Raw genomic sequence first — 20,614 nt, 5'->3', positions numbered from 1 at the left:
TTAAAGGCGTGGGCCACCACGCCTGAGTGGATGATCTTTTTTTTTTTTAATATATTTTTTTTAGAAATTTTTTAAAAGAAAGTAAGGGTGTGTCACGGCCTCATGCCACTGCAAATGAACTCCAGAGGCATGCACCACTGTGTACATCTAGCTTTACGTGGGTACTGGGGAATCAAACCTGGGCCATCAGACTTTGTAAGCAAGTGCCTTTAACTGCTAAGCCATCTCCCCAGGCTGAGTTGAATGATCGTAATGACTTCCAGGTCACCATTTTCCCTGGTCATCATGGGTGGTGTGCCAAGGTTTGTCACTGTGGTTTAAAGATGAGGCCACTCCACTGAGGATGCCTGCTGAGAGCAGGATGCTTGTGTGAACCACAGTGACTTGATGACAGATGCTCTAGATGACTAGGTTGGCAAGAATCATTTTGCAACATGGCAAATACACAAGTCAAGTAATTCTCAACCTAAATTATACTATACAAACCTAGGCTTAGCAGTTAAGGTGTTTGCCTGCAAAACCAAATGACCCAGGTTCAATTCCCCAGGACCCATGTAAAGTCAGGTGCACAAGGTGGTGTATGAGTCTGGAGTTCATTTGCAGCCTCTAGAGGCCCTGGCCCATCTATTCTCTTTCTCTGTCTATCTCTTGCTCAAATAAATTAAATAAGGGAGGCAGAGCCTTGCTGGAGGAGGTATATCATTGGGGCTAAGCTTTGCTTTGAGGTGTAACAGTCCCTCTTTGCCAGAGTCTGGTTCACTCTCCTTGTTTTCCACCTGCTATGGCAGAGATGATGCCCAGCCTCTGCTCACGCCATGATTTCCCCTGCCAATATGAAGCTTCCTCTTGAGACCGTAAGCCAAAATAAATACTTTCCTTCCTTCAAAAAATAAAATAAATTTAATTACATATATATATTTTTTTGTTCGTTTGTTTGTTTGTTTGTTTTGTTTTGTTTTTTGTTTTTCGAGGTAGGGTCTCACTCTAGTCCAGGCAGACCTGGAATTAACTCTGTAGTCTCAGGGTGGCCTTGAACTCATGGCGATCCTCCTACCTCTGCCTCCCGAGTGCTGGGATTAAAGGCGTGCACCACCACGCCCGGCTAATTAAATAATTTTTAAAAACAGGGTCTGGCTCTTCTCAGAGCAGGATCTGTTCTTATTCAGCAAGCATCTATGTATACAAAGCTGTGTACCACATCTCAGAGTCTGAGAAATGGAGGGAAGTGCAAGGAAAGCCCACCAGCCTCCAGAGGGCCAAGTTTCAAGTGGGAAATGAACCCTAGAGGTTGCCTGGAGGGCAGAAGGCCTGGTCCAGAGCGCCACACTGCCTTTCTGACTTCCAAAGTCATAATGTAGGTGTCGCCTGCCCCCTGGTGGTCACTGTGGCATCTGTCTTGACCTAGAAGAATGGGCTCTGGTGCACAGCTGGGATCTGGAACATTCTGGCTTGTGACCTTCTCTAGCTTGTGACCTCACTTCCCAAGCCACTCTCCTGCCACTTACCCCTAATGTAATTCTGGGAGGTGAGGAAAGCCATAGTTTAACTTAACACTTCACTAACTGGTGCCAGCATCCTGGAATTTCAGTCTCAAATCAATCCACCCCTAACCTGACCTTGGCAAGTCAACTCCCCACTCCCAGTCTCAGCTACCTTTCTGTCAAATAGAGTTCACAAGACAGCAGATCCCCAAATTTTCAGAATGGAGATGTGACTTGCCCACAGTGAATCAGACCAGAGACAGACCCAAGCTGCATGTCAGCCCACTTCCCCACGTTGATCAGGAAAAGCCAGGGAGTCACAGCAAACTTGAAAACCAGTCTGCTCACCTTTATGCTCTGATTTTGGTTTTGTTTTTGTTTTTTCAAGTTAGGGATTCGCTCTGCTCAGGCTGACCTGGAATTCACTATGTAGACTCAGGCTGGCCTTGACTCACAGTGATCCTATCTCTGCCTTCCGAGTTCTGGGATTAAAGGTGTGCGCCCCCATGCCCAGCTGTGTTCTGATTTTATGTTGAAGGTTCACGTGGACAGGAGGATTAATATAGATGTGTGGCTGGATGGGTAGATAGAAGGGAGGGGGTATGTCAGTGGGTAGATAGATGTATAGATGATTGGAATGAATGGAGAGGTCAGTAGGTGGCTAGATGAATGGATAGGTGAGTGGAGAGGAGGATGGGTGGGTAGATGGATGTTAGAGGTAGAAACCTAAAACCTCTGGGCTCACCTTTAGCGGTAACTGGTGTAGTTGTTGACCTCCCCTGCTCCGTGACAAAGTGCCCTCTAATTCTGGCAAGCTGCTCTGGATCCCACCACGCTGGAGTTCGGAAGCCATTGCCCTGGGAGCTGGGGGCTGGGGACTGGGACTGAGCAGCAGGAGGAGGAATGAGTCCTCTTCCTCTTTCCATGCTGGTTTCCTTTCCTCACTCATCAGTGTGCCCCACCGCGACAGCCAGGGGAGGCGGAGGCGTCATGAGTGCTGCAAACACAAGCTGCCCTCACAAGCATCCGTCACCTCGTCATGGGTGAGGTCAAGCTCTGTTCGCTGCTTGGGACCACTGAGGTCATGCGCTAGCAAGGACAGAGCGTGCCCTAGGCCTCCCTAGCCTGGTTCTCTCTCGGCGTAGCTTCTCTGTGCCTGGGTTTTGTTGTTGGTTTTTATTTACTTATTTATTTGGTTTTTCGAGGTAGGGTCTCACTCTAGCTCAGGCTGACCTGGAATTCACTATGTAGTCTCAGGGTGGCCTCGGACATGTGGTGATCCTCCTACTTCTGCTGTGCCTGGGTTTTTCTCACCTTCAAAAGGGCCATGATGCAGAGTTGGGTGTGATGGTGCACGTCTTTAATCCCAGCAGAGGTAGGAGGATGGCCGTGAGTTTGAGGCCACCCTGAGACTACATAGTGAATTCCAGGTCAGCTGAGCTAGTGAGACCTTACCTTGAAAAACAAACAAAAATGGCCATGATGCCTAGCAAGTGCTATGAGGAATGGATGAGGTAAAATATTAAATATTTTGTATGTCACAGGTGCTTAGTAAATACAAGTTCCCTTCCTTTTGTTCCAGACCATGGAACAAATGAACCATGGAGAAATTCTAGAGCGGGAGGCAAGGCTCACTGTGCAACTGGAAGTTTATTCACTTGAGAATTTTCCCCAAGTGCTTTGAAGTAGTGAAACGCATTTAGTGACACGTGAGAAGGGAGCGGAAGACATACCCGCCAGGGAATGCAGGTGTGCCCAAACAGAGTGCCATTCACCTGTCCCCTGCCATCGTCATAGAGCTTCAGGGACAGATTTGTTCAGCAAAGATTCCCTGATGGTAATGCTGACAACATCATTTACAACTACCGGGCAGTAATCAGAACTCTAATGTCCTTTGACTTTTTTTTTGTTTGTTTTTTTGTTTTTAGCAGAAGTAGGAGGATCACTGTGAGTTTGAGGCTACCCTGAGACTATATAGTAATTCCAGATCAGCCTGGGCTAGAGTGAACCCCTACCTCAAAAAAAAAAAAAAAAAAAAAAAAGAAAGGAAGGAAGGAAGGAAGAAAGAAAGAAAGAAAGAAAGAAAGAAAGAAAGAAAGAAAGAAAGACAGGGCTGGAGGGATGGCTTAGCAGCTGAAATGTTTGCCTGCAAAGCCAAAGGACACAGGTTCAATTCCCCAGGACCTTAGCTAGTTAGTTAGCCAGATGCACAGGGGTGCACACATCTGGAGTTCGTTTGCAGTGGCTGGGGGCCCTGGCATGCCCATTCTCTCTCTCTCCCTCCCTCCTCTTTCTCTGTCAAATAAATAAATATAATTTTTTTTTTGAAAAAAGACACTATCTGCCTCCCCCACCTCTGACCGGTGCCCCTCAGGGCCTGGGGCTCACTTTATGGAAAAGGCACCTGGCAGCAGACCTAGAGGGAGGAGATAGGGGGAGGGAGGCGGGGCGGGAAGAGACTTCCTGGGCGCGAATTCCAAGAGCAACCACGAGGACTGAGGTGGCACAGAATAAATACTCCACTGAGGTTGGGGTACTAAGTAGTAATTCTCTGGCACTAACTTGTTGAGTGACCTTGGGTAAGTCAAACTACCTCTCTGGACCTCAGTTTCCTCATCTGTAAAATAAGGGAAGGTTTGGGGAGATGGCTCAGCAGTTAAAGGCACTTGTTTACAAAGCCTGAAGGCCTGGGTTCAATTCCCCAGACTCAAATTCCTAGTACCCACGTAAAGCCAGATGCATAAAGTGTCCCGTGCACCTGCAGTTCATTTGCAGTGGCAAGAATCCCTGGTATACCCATTCTCTCTCTGGCTCTCTCTCCCTTCCTTATTCTCTCTCCTTGAAAATACATAATCTTTTTTTGAGATAGAGAGACAGAGAGAATTGGCATGCCAGAAACTCAGCCACTACACTTTCCTCACCTTTGTGCATCTGGCTAATGTGTAATTTGGAGAGTCAAACATGGGTCCATAGGCTTCATAGGTGCCTTAACCACTAAGCCATCTCTCCAGCCTGAAATTTTTTTAATGAAGGGAGAGACTAGGGAGATGGCTCAAGAGTTAAAAAGCCCTTGCTTGCAAAGCCTGATGGTTCAGGTTTCATTTCCCAGTACCCATGTAAAGCTAGACTTACAAAGAGGTGCATGCATCCAGAGTTTGCAGCAGCAAGAGGCCCTGGCACTGCTATTCACTCAATAAATATTTAAAAAGAAGGAAAACTGCATGTTGAGCCAGGTGTGGTGGCTTAGGCCTTTAATCCCAGCACTTGTGAGGCAGAGGTAGGAGGATTGCTATGAGTTTGAATCTAGTCTGGGATTACATAGTGAATTCCAGGTCAGCCTGGGCTACAGTGAGACCCTACCTGGAAAAAAATAAGGGGAGGACTGGAGAAATGGCTAAACAGTTAAGGTACTTGCCTACAAAGCCTAAGGACCCAGGTTCAATTACCCAGTACCCACATAAAGTCAGATACAAAAAGTGGCACATGCATCTGGAGTTTGTTGGCAGCAGCTGGAAGTCCTGGTGCACCCCTTCTCTCTGTCTAAAACTATTTTTAAAAAATGAAGAGACTTGGCTAAATTAAAAACTATGTACCAAGCCGTGCATGGTGGCACACACTTTTAATCCCAGCACTCGGGAGGCAGAGGTAGGATCACTGTAAGTTCAAGGCCACCCTGAGACTACAGAGTGAACTCGAGGTCAGCCTGAGCTAGACTGAGACCCTACCTCGAAAAAAATAAAAACTACGTGCCAGCTGGGTGGAGATGCGCACACCTTTAATCCCAGCACTCAGGAGGCAGAGATAGGAGGACCATCATGAGTTTGGGCCAGCCTGTGACTACATAGTGAATTTCCAGGTCAGCTAGGGCTAGAGGGAGGCACTACCTTGGGGAGGGGGAGCCCATGTGCCAGGCTCTTCCTTTGTGTGATCCTGATGCCCTGAGTCCTATGAGAGGAGTAAGAGTCAGTGAAAACAGCACTGACTACTCCATTTCCTAGGCACTGTGTTTAAAGATACGTCAGTGCCATAACCTGATTAGAGACAATGTGCAAAAAGACAAGAGCAACTTAACACTTGGTGCCGATATGAACATGGTCATGCATGGGCCACTCATGATACTGGGGCTGACTGAAGGAGAATCAAAGGAGAAAAGAGGCCTGCACCCAATTTTAGAGGATCCTTGCTTCCTGCTCTCAGGGTGTAACAATCTAATAAGGGCTTCTAGGACAAATAACCAAACAGCTACCACAGGAACCCAAGTTTAGCAGGAAATGGACCTAAGCAGGTTATGGGAAAGGACAGACAGACAAGAGACAGGAGGAAGTCAGAAAATGCTTTGCAAGAAATGGTATTGCTACACCTTGAAAGACTGCTTTGTGAGAGCCTGAGGATCCACAAGAGCGCGTACCAGCGGGAGCTACGAGAGTGCAATCAGGGTGGCCAGTGGAATAGGGAGTGGGGGCCAAGGGGAGCCATCAAGATGACAGCCACTGGAAATGATGGGTCCTTGGCCAAGTGCTTGACATCCTGCCAGTCCCTGGCAGTGCTACCTGACTCTTTCAGAGGATGAAACAGTGGCCCAGGGATGGGTAGGCGGCAGGAAAACCCCACTTGGATCTTACCACTGGAATGCTGCTGTGGCATGACTGAATCCTTCCCAGCCACTTCATTGTCCCAGCACACCTGGTAGCAATGGGGCACTGGGGCTGGGGGTGCTCAGTGGCAGAGCATGTGGAAGGCCTGGGTCCAATCCCCAGCACCAGGAAGCAGAGGTTGGTGTAAGGGAAGGAAGAAAAAGAAGAGGAGAAGGAAGCAGAGGGAAGGCGGGGGAGGAGAGAGGCTGAAACAAAGAGGAGAAAATAACGTGGACGCAGAAGTTTCCATGTTTGCACAAACCACAGAGTTTGTGGCTTGTTTCAGCCTCGTTCCCTGAAGCATCAGTGGGTGTTGGGACCTTTTTTCATGAGAACAGAAGGGATGAGGGGAAGCAAGAAATACTAGAACTGCTGAAGGTTTTTGTGCTCCGCTGTCCACTGCTTTATTCTTCTACAGTGGCGTAGGCTTGCGCTGCTCTGACCAGCGTTTTTGTGTCCCTAGAGCCCACCTTTCTGCAGTCGCTAGGGTGGTTGGCTCTTCAGGTGAGAGAGATTTAACAAGTACATCCGATTGGCATCCAAATAGTCCTGGATGTTCAAGGATTCCCGTCTCCAGCGCCCCAACTTTTTCCGCTGGTCGTTCATAAACTTGTTTATCAGATGGTCATATAAGTGGCTCATTTTTTTCTTGGTCTTATCTGCAGCCCTGACCTTACAAAAAAATAAATAAAAGGGAGGTGAATTTAGGATAAAGAAGCCACTTTGCATCAAGAAGCACCAGAAACTGCTGGTTTGAGGGGAGAGAGAAATGTGCCTGTTGGACCCAATCTCATTCCATAAATAGCGTGGCTCATGGGAAGCCTCAGTTTCCTATTTGTAAAAAGTGAGCATTAAGCTAGATAAATCACTATGGTGCCCTCTGATAGCCTGCAACAAAGGAGTCTGACTTTGACCTTAACAATCAGAAGACCAAGCAGAGGGAAGCAGGGCTTACAGGGCGCTAATTCAGTGGTAGAGCACTTGCCTGGCATGTGTGAAGACACAGATTCAACCCCTGTTGCCATAAAATAAGTAAATAAAAACTTAAAATCAGGGCTGGAGAGATGGCTTAGTGGTTAAGGTGCTTGCCTGCAAAGCCTAAGGACCCAGGTTCAATTCCCCAGTACCCATGTAAGACAGATGCACAAGGTGGTGCATGACTCTGGAGTTCGTTTGCAGAGGCTGGAAGCCCTGGTGCAATCATTCTCTCCCCTCTCTCAAATAAATAAATATTTTTTAAAAAACTTAAAATCAATAAAATAAGAAAGAAACGGAGGCTGCAGTGGTGAGGAGGCACATCTTATTTCTCTCTCCTTCCATCTACCACTCTGCCCCTGTCCATCATGCTGCTCCCCACATATTGCCGTGACCATCACGTATCACAGATTCTAGATTATCCACCGTCTCCAACAAGACAGCGTGGCCTGGAAGGCCCAGCCTTTGCCTTGCTCACTCAGTTGCTTGCTCCTATGAACTAGCTACAGGAGGAGATGGAACAGACACCAGGCACAGGTGTTCGCAGGTGATGCAGTCGGAAAGTAAGGACACATGCCTGAATAATTTCTAAGCTAGAGAGAAAGCCTCTGTAAAAGCGCCTAGCAGAGCGTGGTGGTGCAGGCCTTTAATACCAGAACTCAGGAGGCAGATGTAGGAGAACTGCTGTGAGTTCAAGGTAAGCCTGGGATTACAGAGTGAGTTTCAGGTCAGTCTGGGCTAGAGTGAGACCCAACCATAGGAAAAAAAATTATATATATATATACACACACACACACACACACACACACACATACACACACACACACATATACATACTTACATACACACACACACATACATATATGAATGATATGGTTTAGTGGTTTAGGCACTTGCCTGCAAAGTCAAGGAACCCAGGTTCAATTCACCGAGGACCCACATAAGCCAGATGTGCAGGGTGGTGCATGCATGTGGAGTGAGTTTGCAGCGGCTAGAGGCCCTGGTGTGTCTACTCTCTCTCTCCCCCAAATAAATGAACATTTTTTTAAAGGACCCTATTTTACAAATAAAAAACTGTGATTCTGGAGCCGGGCATGGTGGGGTATGCCTTTAATCACAGCACTTGGGAGGCAGAGGTAGGAGGATCACCACAAGTTCAAGGCCATCCTGAGCCAACATAGTGAATTCCAGGTCAGCCTGCACTAGAGTGAAACCCTACCTCAAGGAACCAAAAAAAAAAAAAAAAAAGTGTGATTCACTCAAGGTCACACAAAACTGGCCTGCCCATCTCCAACTCCAACCTATTTTAACTCAATCATGCCACAGGAATTGAACAGAGGAGAAATGCCCAGGCCCCAGCTTCACTTTTGTTTTGGGTGTGGTGTGTTTGATGGAACTCAAGGCCTTGCACATATTACCACTGACGTGCAACACATCCAGGCCCTGCTTTTGGTTTTTGTGATGACTCAAGAGGATCTGGCTCCATCTCTAAAGATTCTCCCACATGTTCTTTTGGTTCATTTTTATTTATTTGAGAGTGACAAGAGAGAGAGAGACAGAGAGACAGAGAGAATGGGCGTGCCAGGGCCTCCAGCCACTGCATACGAACTCCAAACTTGTGCGCCTCCTTGTGCATCTGGCTAATGTGGGTCCTGGGGAATCAAGCCTCGAACCGGGGTCCTTGCGCTTCACCGCTAAGCCATATCTCCAGCCCAACATTTTTTTTTTTTTTTTGAGAAAGGGTCTTCCAGTGTAGCCCTGATAACCTGGAACTCTCAATGTAGACCAGGCTGGCCTTGAACTCATGTATAATCCACCCGCCTCTGCTTCCCTACTGCAAGCGTCACCACACCAGGTTTATGCTGTGCTGAGGATCAAGACCCAGAAGCACTGTGAGCTATATCTCGACCCTACTTCACTTGTGTTGATCCCCTGAACCCATCCACATCAGACCGTGAGAAATAAAGAGAGGTGCAACAGTCCAGAGTGGGTAGCAGCTCTGGGCTACCCACTGTGCCTTAAAAAAGGGATTCTTAGCCTGGCGTGGTGGTGCACGCTTTTAATCCCACCACTCAGGAGGCAGAGGTAGGAGAATCACTGTGAGTTCGAGGCCACCCTGAGAATACACAGTGAATTCCAAGTCAGCTTGGGCTACAGTGAGACCCTACCTTGAAAAAATGAAAAAAAATAAAATAAAAAGGGGATTCTTTAGTTTATCCTATTCATTTGTCTCTTCCTAATGTTTAACAGTGCTTGTCCCAAGCAGGCCCTAAAGACACATTTAATCACTCAATCATGGCCTCTGGAGAGTAATGGGCTTTTTCATAGCAGGTCAAACCTTACTTATTCATACACACACACAAAAAAAAAAAAAAAAAAAGGAAGAAGAACCTCACTCTCCCCTGAAAAATAGGGGTAACCTACAAAGGAAAAAAACTGCCCAGCTATCATTGAGCCAAGTTAAGCTTTAGGACCTAAAATTTTGAATGGGAGATGGAATGCTTGGTGGGAAATCTAGCTCAAGAGTCAGAGGTGCAGACTCTTTCTCCCCAACTCAGTCTACAGACAATAGTGAGACACTTTGGGACAAGTCACTAACCCCATGTATCTGCCTCCTCTGTAAAAGCAGAGTATTCCTTAGAACTTGATGGAGAACTTGATGGCCTGTTACCTCCAGGATTTGTGATCCCCGCTTCCACCCCAGGGTACAGGGAGTGTGAAATGGTTAAGCCACTAACAGTCTCAAATTGGCAAAGTGTGTGGGTACTTTACCTCCATCTCATAAAGTCGTTGTGCACTGAGATTGTCCCGAATAATCACACGAGATAAGTGGCTCTTGGGTAAAAGTTTCCTCATTGTTACTTCGTTGGAATTAACCAGGCTGGAGTGGGAAGGGGAAGTACAGGTTAGAGCTGGCCAGCGTCAGGACCTGACTTGAGGGGGTCCTGAGAGAATGCTTGAGTCCTCTCTAGGTTTCTTAGGACAAGCACAGTTTCTTTCTTTCTTTCTTTCTTTCTTTCTTTCTTTCTTTCTTTCTTTCTTTCTTTCTTTCTTTCTTTCTTTCTTTCTGTTCTTAATTTTCAAAGGAGTTACTATAAGTTTTGTATTGTAGACAAGGTGCACTGAAGGGCTATTTAATAAATACCAAAAGGAAAAGCCATAGTAGGAAGGCTCTAGAAGGGCCCAGAACAGTTCACGAGAGAAGTGTCAACAGGGAATCAGAACACACAGAATGAAACAGAAGGTGGAAATCTTTGAAGTAGGTAAGTAAAAAATGGAGGGGAGGGCTGGAGAGATGGCTTAGCGGTTAAGTGCTTGCCTGTGAAGCCTAAGGACCCCGGTTCAAGGCTCGGTTCCCCAGGTCCCACGTTAGCCAGATGCACAAGGGGGCGCACGCGTCTGGAGTTCGTTTGCAGAGGCTGGAAGCCCTGGCGCGCCCATTCTCTCTCTCCCTCTATCTGTCTTTCTCTCTGTGTCTGTCGCTCTCAAATAAATAAATAAATAATTTTTAAAAAAATGGAGGGGAGGGGCTTCAAAGCTCTGATCGAAGGGGAACTGGGAAGTGGCGGCACAGCAGGGGGAGGGGCGGAAAACAAAGGAAGAAAATGAATAGGCAGACGTCTGCAGCATATACCTGTAACCCCAGCATTCGGGAAGCTGAGGCAGGAAGATGGAGAGCTCAAGACTAGCCTGGGCTACATGGCCCTGTCTCAAAAAAGGGAGACACCCCACCACCACCACCACCACAAGAATAAAAAGAAAAAAAAAAAGGGAGAGCGGGTCTGTTATGGGGGAAACCAACCACTCTCTAATTGGACTGGAGGCCCGCTCCACAGGAGGGAACACATCCCTGATACTGAAAACCTATGACGGGGGAGGTCATGAGTCCTAGGGGTGTAACGTCTGCTGGTGTCTGGCTAAATGCATGTAGTATGCTCACCAAACTACCCTGTAAGCACTTCTTTTAATGTTCATACTCGTACAGTAATGCTACCCTCCCTCACTTTTAGTTAGAGAAGCTTCTCTTTTCAGATGGCAGTGACCTCTGGGATGACTCAGAGGCCACCATGGTGCTGAGAAGTGACAGAGCAGTGCTTACCCCTGAAACATCTCTGTCACATCAAGGCTCAGGGTCCATTGCGGAAGAGGTGGTGGAAAGAATTGTAAGAGCCAAAGAAAGGGTAGGACTCCTTACAATGCACTCTTCCAGACACAAAATGGCCTGGATATCCATGACCTCACAGTGCCTGGCACTACCTACACAAGACCATCATGCTAGGAGAAAAGATGATGACATCAAAATAAAAGAGAGACTAATTGAGAGAGGGAGGGGATATGATGGAGAGTGAATTTATGAAGGGGAAAACGGGGGAGGGGATTATCATGGTTTATTGTCTGTAATTATGGAAGCTGTCAATAAAAAAAAGTTTAAAAAGAGAGGGAAGGAAGGAGAGAGGGAAAGAAGGAAGGAGTGGGTTGGGACAGACACTGAGTTAGTTAATAACAAATGTCTAGGGGAAGTTTTTTTGGTTTTGTTTGTTTTGGTTTTTCAAGGTAGGGTTTTATTCTAGCCCAGGCTGACCTGGAATTCACTCTGAAGTCTGAGTGACCTCCATCCTCCTATCTCCGTCTCCCAAGTACTGGGATGAAAGGCCTGCGCCCCATACCACCTGCCAAACCGCTTTTCCATGGCAAGCCCTCTGGAGGGAGTGGGAGGAATCGCGTTGGTTGAGAAATGAGTGTTAAAAATGAATGCTTCATGGATATTGGGGGACAGACAAGCAGGGTTTTCTGGGGCTACTAGGAAACAGAGAAGCAGGGCCCAGGGGCTGTCAAATAGGTGTACGTCTCAGAAGACCTGGGCCTTACCAGGTGTTATCCCAAAGTACTCCCGAGGCTAGGCGATGGCCAAGCTTGGGTGTGGGGGGGGGGGGGAGGGACACACAAGCCTCGACTGATTCAGAACGAAGTGGGTTAGAGATGGGAATGTGGGTTCTTCCCAAGGTCCGGGCTCGTGGGGTTCCTAAGATATGAGGATGGAAAAGAGCTGGGGCGGGGGAGGGTCAAGGTCTGTGAAGGAAACAAACAAACAAATAATCCAAGCCGGGCGTGGTGGCACACGCCTTTGATCCCAGCACTCCAGGAGGCAGAGGCAGGAGTATCGCCATGAGTTCGAGGCCAGCCTGAGACTACATAGTGAATTCCAGGTCAGCGTTAATGCGAGAAACCTACTTCGAAAAACAAAACAAAACAAAAGCCAGACTTCCGTGCAATCCGGGGAGAGCTGGGAGTGGGCATCAGGAGCCTCCCGGGGTCCGGGATCCGGGACCCACTTGGTCGCACCTGAAGAGCCCGACAGGCCTGTAGCTTTGGGGTCTCAGGAAGGAGACCTGCGGCTGGACCCCGTGGCCCAGGTCCGGCCGGCTGTCCAGCCGACCGCGCCGGAAATCCAGGTCCGAGAGGATGCCCGAACCGGTGGCCGCCTTGGTCGCGGCCTCGAAATCCACGGGCAAGCCTAGGTCCCATTTCACCGAAGGCCTACACGGCATGCTACTCATGTCCAAGCTAGTGATGGAGTCGGAGAAGGAGTCGGGCTTCAGCGACATGATGGAGCTCAGCGCGCGCCGAAGCGGACTGAGCCAACCGTCGTCTACCGCCCGAGACACCCAGGCCCGGCGCGTCGTCTGGGAGACGGCGTGAGGGGCGTGGCCCAGGGGGGCGCGCTGCAGCGGGTCGGGCGCGGACGCGATTAAGATTGTCCTTCCGCAGCCGCCGTGAAGCGACTAGGCGCGTTGCCGTGGAGACGGGACTGGCCGGCTAGGATGAGCCGAGAGGACTTTGCAGAGTTCCGCCCAGGCCTGGCGTGATCGCTGGGCGAGGCGACGGGGATCTGGGCGCCGGCCTTGAGCAGCCAGCATCCTCACGGGGCTTCTGTCCCCCTGAGGCCCTCGCCGGCGGCTGGGTGGCGCAGCTGTTTCCGGAAAGACCACCCCCAGCACAGCCGGAGAGAGGTGAGACGGTCCGCGGTGTGGTCACCGAGGTGGGAAGCGTACTCCAGTGCCGGGCGTGGTGGCGCACGCCTTTAATCCCAGCACTGGGGAGGCAGACGTGGGAAGGATCGCCGTGAGTTCGAGGCCAGCCTGAGACTACACAGTGAATTCCAGGTCAGCCTGGGCTGGAGCGAGACCCTACCTGGAAAAAAAGAAAAAATAATAGTAGCGTATTCCAGTGCCAACGCCCCAGGAAACTTGCTAGGCTCCACCCCACATTTATTTATTTAGTTATTTGTTTGTTTGTTTGTTTGTTTGTTTGTTTGAGAAAGAGAGAATGGTAACGCCAGGGCCTCCAATCCCTGCAAACGAACACCAGACGCTTGCCCCACTGTGTGCATCTGCCTTGAGGTGGGGAATGGAACTACGGTCGTCAGGCTTTGCAAGCAAGCCCCGTTAACCGCTGAGCCATCTCCATAACTCCGGGCCTGGAATAAATAAGTTTACCCTTCACTCCTTTGCCTTTTAGCTTTCCTGATAACTAAACAAACTCTCCCAAGGCCCTTATCTGAATTATCTCGTTTAATCTTATCTTTTTAAGGTAGGCACATTTACCTCCATCGTCAAAGGACAGAATTACAACACTTTACAATCTTATTTGCCTCTGTTTTCCATTCTCAAATTGCACGACAGCTTCATTCTATAAGACAGAAGTAGTCCTGCGAGCAAAGCAGGAAAGATTTATGGACAGAAAGGGGCTGAAGAAAGCAGAAACAAAAAAGATTGGCCATTTCAAAATGGGAACAAGGAAGCCGAACAGTAAAATAACTAATTACTTACCTTTAGATCGCCTTGTATTGTGAAAGGATTAAGACTGGGCATTTCATTGTGACAGTCCTGTTGGCCTGTTTAGGAAATTTAGCTGTTATCGCCATCATCTTGATCTTTCAAAAGGCATTTGTGTGTGTGTGTGTGTGTGTGTGTGTGTGTGTGTGTGTGTGTGTATGCATGCATACATACATACATACACATAAATATGTATATATATACATAGAGAGAGAGATTTTTTGAGGTGGGGTCTCACTGTAGCCCAGACTGACCTGAAATTCCCTATGTAGTCTCAGGGTGGACTCAAGCTCACAGCAATCCTCCTACCTCTACCTCCCAATTTTAGTTTATTTTTTTGAGGTAGGGTCTCACTCTAGCTCAGGCTGATCTGGAATTTACAGTTAGTCTCAGGGTGGCCTCAAACTCATGGCGCTCCTTCTACCTCTGCCTCCCGAGTTCTGGGATTAAAGGCGTGCGCCACCACACCCGGCTTTACTCAGGCTTTCTATATCTCTTCAGTTTCTTCTGACTGTCCTCAACCAGGCTTCCACCCGGGTTAGAGGGGGGACATTTTTCTTGTCTCTCTTACAGCCTTTGGAATAAACCAGTTCCATCTGCCTTTCCTGGGCTGAGCATAATGCCCTTGACTCTGGAGCATTGGCAGATAGGCTGGGCCTGTGCAAGCTGTGGCCTCCCTCTCTAGCAGTTTAGGATCCTCCCCATCCCTTGAGAAACAGGCGAGAACTTCTTCCCAGACCTGCCCGTTGTGTCCCTAATGTTCCCACAGTGTCCTAGGGAAGCAGACATTTATCCAACAGTCTTGAGTCACTTAGGAAGGAGAGCACATGAGACTAAGAAACGTGGATCCGAGGCATGGGGAAGAGCTGTGCTCCCTGAAGGGTGCCCAGGAGGACGTGACTGTGGAGCTAGGTCCAGAGCTCTGGGGCTTGCACAGTCCTCTGCTGAAGGGACACATGAGGAGCCGCTGGGCTTACAGGAGAGGGCGTTCTGAGCCAAGAGAAGAGCTGGAAGGCTCTTTTTTTTTTTTGTTTCTGGCTCCTGTAGCTGCAGTGCTTCAGGACAGGTACAGCTCGCAGGCTGGAGAGGTCAGATAGTCGTAATGTCGAGCTCTGTCGTCCCAACCATGGCCACTGCCCACTCTATTAGGAAAACAAAAGTTTGTCTGTGCCTGCTGAAGACTCCCATTTGGCCCTCAGAGCTGTGATCTAAACCCAAATGCCCTGTTTCAGTGAGATTTAAGAAAATGTGGTTTAAAAAAAAACAACAACAGGTATTTAATTGAGTTTTGATTTGTTTCAGGCAGGGTCTAACTAGGTAGCCCAGGCTGCCCTCAAGCTCGTGATCCTCCTGTCTCCACCACCTGGGTTGGGGTTACAGGTAGGTGTGCCTCACCACATCTAGAGAAGGCACAATTTTTGTAGCTTTGTTTATTACTAAGCCAAGAGTCTGAGGCTTCTTAGGAGACAGAGGAGCCTGACCCTGTCCAGGTTGCATGCGGCCACTCGGTCCTCTTTCGAGGCAAGGTAGAAAGTATGTTTGGTGGCCGGCATGCTGGCGTACACCTTTAATCCCAGCACTCATGAGGCAGAGGTAGGAGGATGTCCATGAGTTTGAGGCCACCCTGAGACTACATAGTAAGTTCCAGGTCAGCCTGGGCTAGTGTGAAACGCCCCCTCAAAAAAACCAAAACAAAAAGAAAGAGAGAGAGAGAAAGTATGTTTGGTGATGAGGGATTTGTCATTTGACAGTAGTTTCTTGTTGCCACATCCTGTCTATTGAAAGAGATGCTCTGTGGAGCGCAGAGGAGGTAGGCCCTTCCCAGCTCCTATGCAGCCCCACCGCCATGACTTCTCTATAGTAAGCTCAAAATCCAGGTCCAGGTCTCACGCTTTGGGCATCAGTCAAGGCTGTGGAGGGAGACTAACCCAAGTGGTTCGCACTTCGAGGAACTGGAAGGAAGACAGGGGAGAAGGAAAGTGTATGATCCTAAATAGAGAATGAAGCCAGGGCACAGCTGAGAAATGCAAGCCCACCTACCAAACGAGATGGGGACCTGGGGGACTCAAGAAAAGCTGTGAGTGCCAGGCTAGAGACTTGTCTTTTATCCTATAGGGCAGTGCACAGTAGACTACCCGGAAAGTGAGCTACAACACAGATTCATGCTTCTTACCTGATAATCTGACTTGGTGTGTTTGGGGGCAGAGCTTGGGTATCTGTATAATTAATGAGTAATTCTGCCATGTTGGTCAGAGGCTTGATTGACAGATCTCATAGGCTCATCCATTTGTGTCCTGGAAGTCTCTTGGGCCCTTAACCTCTATGCTGCTCTTCCCCTCTGCAGTGTCCAGCGGCCACAGAGTAGCAGAAAGATGCCAGTTTAACACATCAACAGCTGCCGACCCCTCACCTGATGACAGCACCCCAGTGCACGTTCCCAGTTCCGTCCCGGCAGCCCTCGGTCAGTGGCCTGTCTCGGATCACCAAGAGTCTGTACATCAGCAGTGGCGTGGCTGCCAGTGACAAGCTCCTGCTGACCAGCAACCAGATCAGCACGGTCATCAACGTCTCTGCAGAGGCAGTGAGCACCTTCCACGAGGACATCCAGTACGTGCAGGTGCCTGTGACTGACGCGCCCACCTCACAGCTCTGTGACTACTTTGACCCCATTGCCGACCACATCCATTCAGTGGAGATGAAGCAGGGCCGCACGCTGCTGCACTGTGCCGCTGGCGTGAGCCGCTCAGCTGCCCTGTGCCTCGCCTACCTCATGAAGTACCATGCCATGTCCTTGCTAGAGGCCCATGCGTGGACCAAGTCGTGCCGGCCCATCATCCGGCCCAACAGTGGGTTCTGGAAGCAGCTCATCCACTATGAGTTCCAGCTGTTTGGCAAGAATACAGTGCACATGGTCAGCTCCCCGGTGGGCCTGATCCCTGACATCTATGAGAAGGAGGTCCATTTGATGATTCCACTGTAAGCCTGAGCCCAGCAGCACCTGTGGTGGGGTCAGCAGTACAGATCTGTTGTCAGTCCCATCCCAAGGTCTAAACTTGGACATTCTGTTTGGTTGAAGCAGAAACACACCAGATGATGCTCTCCGCCCCTCCCCCCCCCCAGGCAGGGTCTCATCTTAGCTCAGGCTGACCTGGAATTCACTATGTAGTCTCAGGGTGGCCTGGAACTCACGGCAATCCTCCTACCTCTGCCTCCCGAGTGCTACAATTAAAGGCGTGCGTGCCTGGCCCAGGTCAAGACGAGAAGGTTGCTAGCACTTTTAACCTTGCGATGCAGCTGGGTGTGGTGGTGCATGCCTGTGACCCCTGCAACTCGGAAACTGAGGCAGGAGGATCGCAAGGCAAATTTGAGGCCAACCTGAGTTACACGGTAAGATCCTGTCTCCAAAAACCAAAACAACAGGCAATGCCTTGTAATCTATATCTTTACAAATTAAACTCACTAATTGTAACATGGTGAAGGAAAGTTTTCTGTGAATAGTAGGCTGTGGCACTAGGGTGAGGCAGGTGATGCCCAGGTCAGAGACCAGTGCCCAGTGCATGTGGCTGGCTTGGAATCCTGTGTCCCTCCCCTAGATGGTCAGTCCAGGGATAAGTCTACGTTTCACCTTGTTCCTTCAGAGCCAGAGCCTTAGCTGGGCATGATGGCACACGCTTTTAATCCTAGCACTTGGGATGTAGAGGTAAGAGGATTGCCATGAGTTCAAGGCCACCCTGAGACTACATAGTGAATTCCAGGTCAGCCTGAGCTAGTGTGAGACCCTACTTCAGAAAAACAAAAACAAAAAATAAATAAATAAAAGTCAGAGCCTTAAGCATCTGGGCTCCCTCATACTTCGCATGTAAGTGCCAGCCTATTAAAGTGGCCTTCAGCTGGGCGTGGTGGCACAAGCCTTTATTCCCAGCATGCCTTTATTCCCAGCACTTGGGAGGTAGAGGTAGAAGGATCGCCATGAGTTCAAGGCCACCCTGAGAATACATAGTGAATTCCAGGTCAGCCTGGGCTAGTGTGAGACCCTACCTCAAAAAAACAAGCAACAATAACAAAAAAGTGGCCTTTAAGCAATGTTCTAGGGACTCCCTCTTCTGCCACATTGGCCCAACTCCTGTTTTCTAGAGCAGACTCATGCAGAAGACAGTGGAATCCAGTCACAGTGGTGAAGTTTGAAATGGTCCCTGACTATCAGCCACCTTGATAAAGGCATTTCTCCCATCTGTGTACAGCCCTTTATTTACAACTGCAGTGGGCTTAAATCTTATGTCAAAATAAGCCTATACTGGACTGGGAAGATGGCTTAGCCGTTCAGGTGCTTGCCAACAAAGCCTAAGGACCCAGGTTGGATTCCCCAGTACCATGTGAAGCCAGATGTGCAATGTGGTGCATGTATGTGAAGTTCATTTGCAGTGTCTGGAGACCCTGGCTTGCCAGTTCTCTCCTTCTCTCTGTCTCAAATAAATAAAATATTTTTTAAGGAATCCATACTGGGAAGTCTTTCCAGAACTGCTGCAAATGTGACCTAGAAGTCTTGAAGCAAGGATACACATCCAGCTTTTCCCAAAAAGTCTTGTTCAGATTGCCAACCACGAAAGCCACTGGCCCAGTCTGGTCAACTGTTGGGATCCATGCGCACATGTCACAAGGCTCTAGGAGGTCCTGAATTTCCGGGAGGCTCAGAGGCCTTTGATGCCAGGATCTAGCTTAAGATGGGCTTTTTTGCTTTTTTTGGTTTTATTTTGTTTTGGTTTTCGTTTTTTGAGGCAGAGTCTCACCTCTAGCCCAAGCTGACCTGGAATTCACTATAGTCTCAGGGTGGCCTCAAACTCACAGCATTCCTCCTACCTCTGCCTGCAGAGTGCTGGGATTAAAGGCGTGCGCCACCACAGCTAGGGGTGGTGGGCGGAGAGAATGAATGAATGAATGGGCACACCAGGGCCTCCAGCCACTGTAAAGGAACTCCAGAAGCCCAGATAGTAACATTTGGGTTTGGTGCTGTGAAACTTCAGTGTGGGTAGCTTTGATACTTTCCTTCCCCCCCCCCCATCAGTACTGGGGATTGAACCCAGGGCCAGGGCCTCACATATGCATGTGTGTGTGTAGATGCAGGGGCACACGTGCACATGGAGGGCAGAAGAGAATGTCTGGTGCCCTTCCCCCATTGTTCATTTGCATGTTTCCTTGAGATGGAATCTTTTACTCAACCCAGAGCTGCTGTTTTCAGTCAGTCAGCCTCAGTGATTCTTCAGTCTCCTCCCTTCAGAGGACTGGGCTTACAGATGTGCATGCCAGGGCCTTCGGCCGCCACAAATGAACTCCACACGCATGTGCCATCTTGTGCATCTGGCTTATGTGGGTCCTGGGGAATCAAACCTGGGTCCTGTGGCTTTGCAGGCAAGTGCCTTAACCACTAAGCAATCTCTCCAGCCTTTGACTTTGATTCTTTTTCTTTTTCATTTTTTTAAATTTTTATTTATTTATTTGAGAGTGACAGGCAGAGACAGAAAAAGGCAGATAGAGAGAGGAAGAGAGAATAGGCACGCCAGGGCCTCCAGCCACTGCAAACAAACTCCAGACGAGTGCACCCCCTTGTGCATCTGGCTACGTGGGTCCTGGAGAATCGAGCCTCGAACCGGGGTCCTTAGGCTTCACAGGCAAGCGCTTAACCGCTACGCCATCTCTCCAGCCCTGACTTTGATTCTTAATCTGGTACATGTATGCCTAGTGCAGGAGATAAGTCCAAATAATGGACTTTTAGAATGTTAAAAAAAAAAAAACTGCTCTTTTTCTCAAGAAATGTTCATTGGAAATTCTGTCTTGGGGCTGGAGAGATGGCTTAGAAGTTAAGATGATTGCCCGCAAAGCAAAAGGACCCAGGTTCAATTCTTCAGGTCTCACATAAGCCAAATGCCCATGGTGGCACATGTGTCTGGATTTTGTTTGCAGTGACTAAAGACCCTGGTATGCCCATTCTCACACACTCTCTCTGTCTCTAATAAATAAATAAAATAAATCTTTAAAAAAATAAGGAAAGAAAATTCTGGCTTGTTCTTGCTCAAAACTTCCTGTGAGGGCTGGAGATGTAGCTCAGCTGGCAGAGTGTTTGCTTAACATGGCCAAAACCCTGGGTTTAATCTCTAGCACCACATCATAACACATCTGTAATCCTAGGAAAAAAGGGGGACTGTGCATGGTGGTGCACCTCTTTAGTTCCAGTACTTGGGAGGCTGAGGTCAGATCTCCATGAGTTTGAGGCCAGCCTGAGCTAGTGAGACCCTGCCTCAAAAAAGAAAAGGAAGAAAGGAGAGGGAAGGAAGGCAGGCAGGCCGGTCCTGTGGCCCTCTGTGAAGTGGCTCTCAAGTACTTGTGGTATTCCCAGGAAGCAAAGCCAGCTGAGCAGGAACTGTGCAATAGTGCGACGGTAAACTTCCCGACATCCCTGAAGTCATATGGAGGCAGGAAAAAGAGCAGAGAGTCCTGGTAGGGCAGGAGTGTAACTCAATTGGTAGGGCACTTGTCTCGTATGCGTAAGAACCTCGGGTTTGATCCGGAGGAGGGGAAGAAACAAACAAAAAAAAAGAGTCCTTGTTTGCCCTAGCCTCCTAGAATAACAACCCAAGGGCCGGCAGGGCAAGATGGGAGGGGCGCCCTGGCATCTGGGGCTGAGACCGGGCTT

The 20,614-nt window shown here is 48.8% G+C and overlaps 2 protein-coding genes across 3 annotated transcripts; one reads left to right on the top strand and one right to left on the bottom strand.

Moving 5' to 3' along the window:
* Window positions 1-6,508: 6,508 nt before the first annotated feature.
* On the bottom strand, window positions 6,509-12,696 carry C13H5orf52 (chromosome 13 C5orf52 homolog). The gene is made up of 3 exons (XM_045133136.1): window positions 12,434-12,696; window positions 9,863-9,971; window positions 6,509-6,787 (listed from the first exon to the last, which is right to left on the bottom strand). Exons 1-3 carry the CDS (start codon window positions 12,694-12,696, stop codon window positions 6,599-6,601), a joined length of 561 nt encoding a protein of 186 aa, XP_044989071.1. The 3' UTR covers window positions 6,509-6,598.
* Window positions 12,697-12,904: 208 nt separating this feature from the next.
* On the top strand, window positions 12,905-18,766 carry Dusp18 (dual specificity phosphatase 18). 2 transcript variants are annotated; one of them, XM_045132591.1, is made up of 2 exons: window positions 12,905-13,101; window positions 16,271-18,766. In XM_045132591.1, exon 2 carries the CDS (start codon window positions 16,340-16,342, stop codon window positions 16,904-16,906), a length of 567 nt encoding a protein of 188 aa, XP_044988526.1. In that variant the 5' UTR covers window positions 12,905-13,101; window positions 16,271-16,339; the 3' UTR covers window positions 16,907-18,766. The 2 variants fall into 2 exon arrangements, with proteins under 2 accessions (XP_044988526.1, XP_044988527.1); XM_045132592.1 differs by lacking the exon at window positions 12,905-13,101 and adding an exon at window positions 13,125-13,254.
* The last annotated feature ends 1,848 nt before the right edge of the window (window positions 18,767-20,614 follow it).

This window comes from Jaculus jaculus, chromosome 13 (genome assembly GCF_020740685.1).
Source record: "Jaculus jaculus isolate mJacJac1 chromosome 13, mJacJac1.mat.Y.cur, whole genome shotgun sequence".
NCBI classification, from domain to species: Eukaryota; Metazoa; Chordata; class Mammalia; order Rodentia; family Dipodidae; genus Jaculus; species Jaculus jaculus.
Note: the sequence above shows the minus strand (reverse complement) of the source record. Positions and strands in the feature narration are given on the sequence as shown.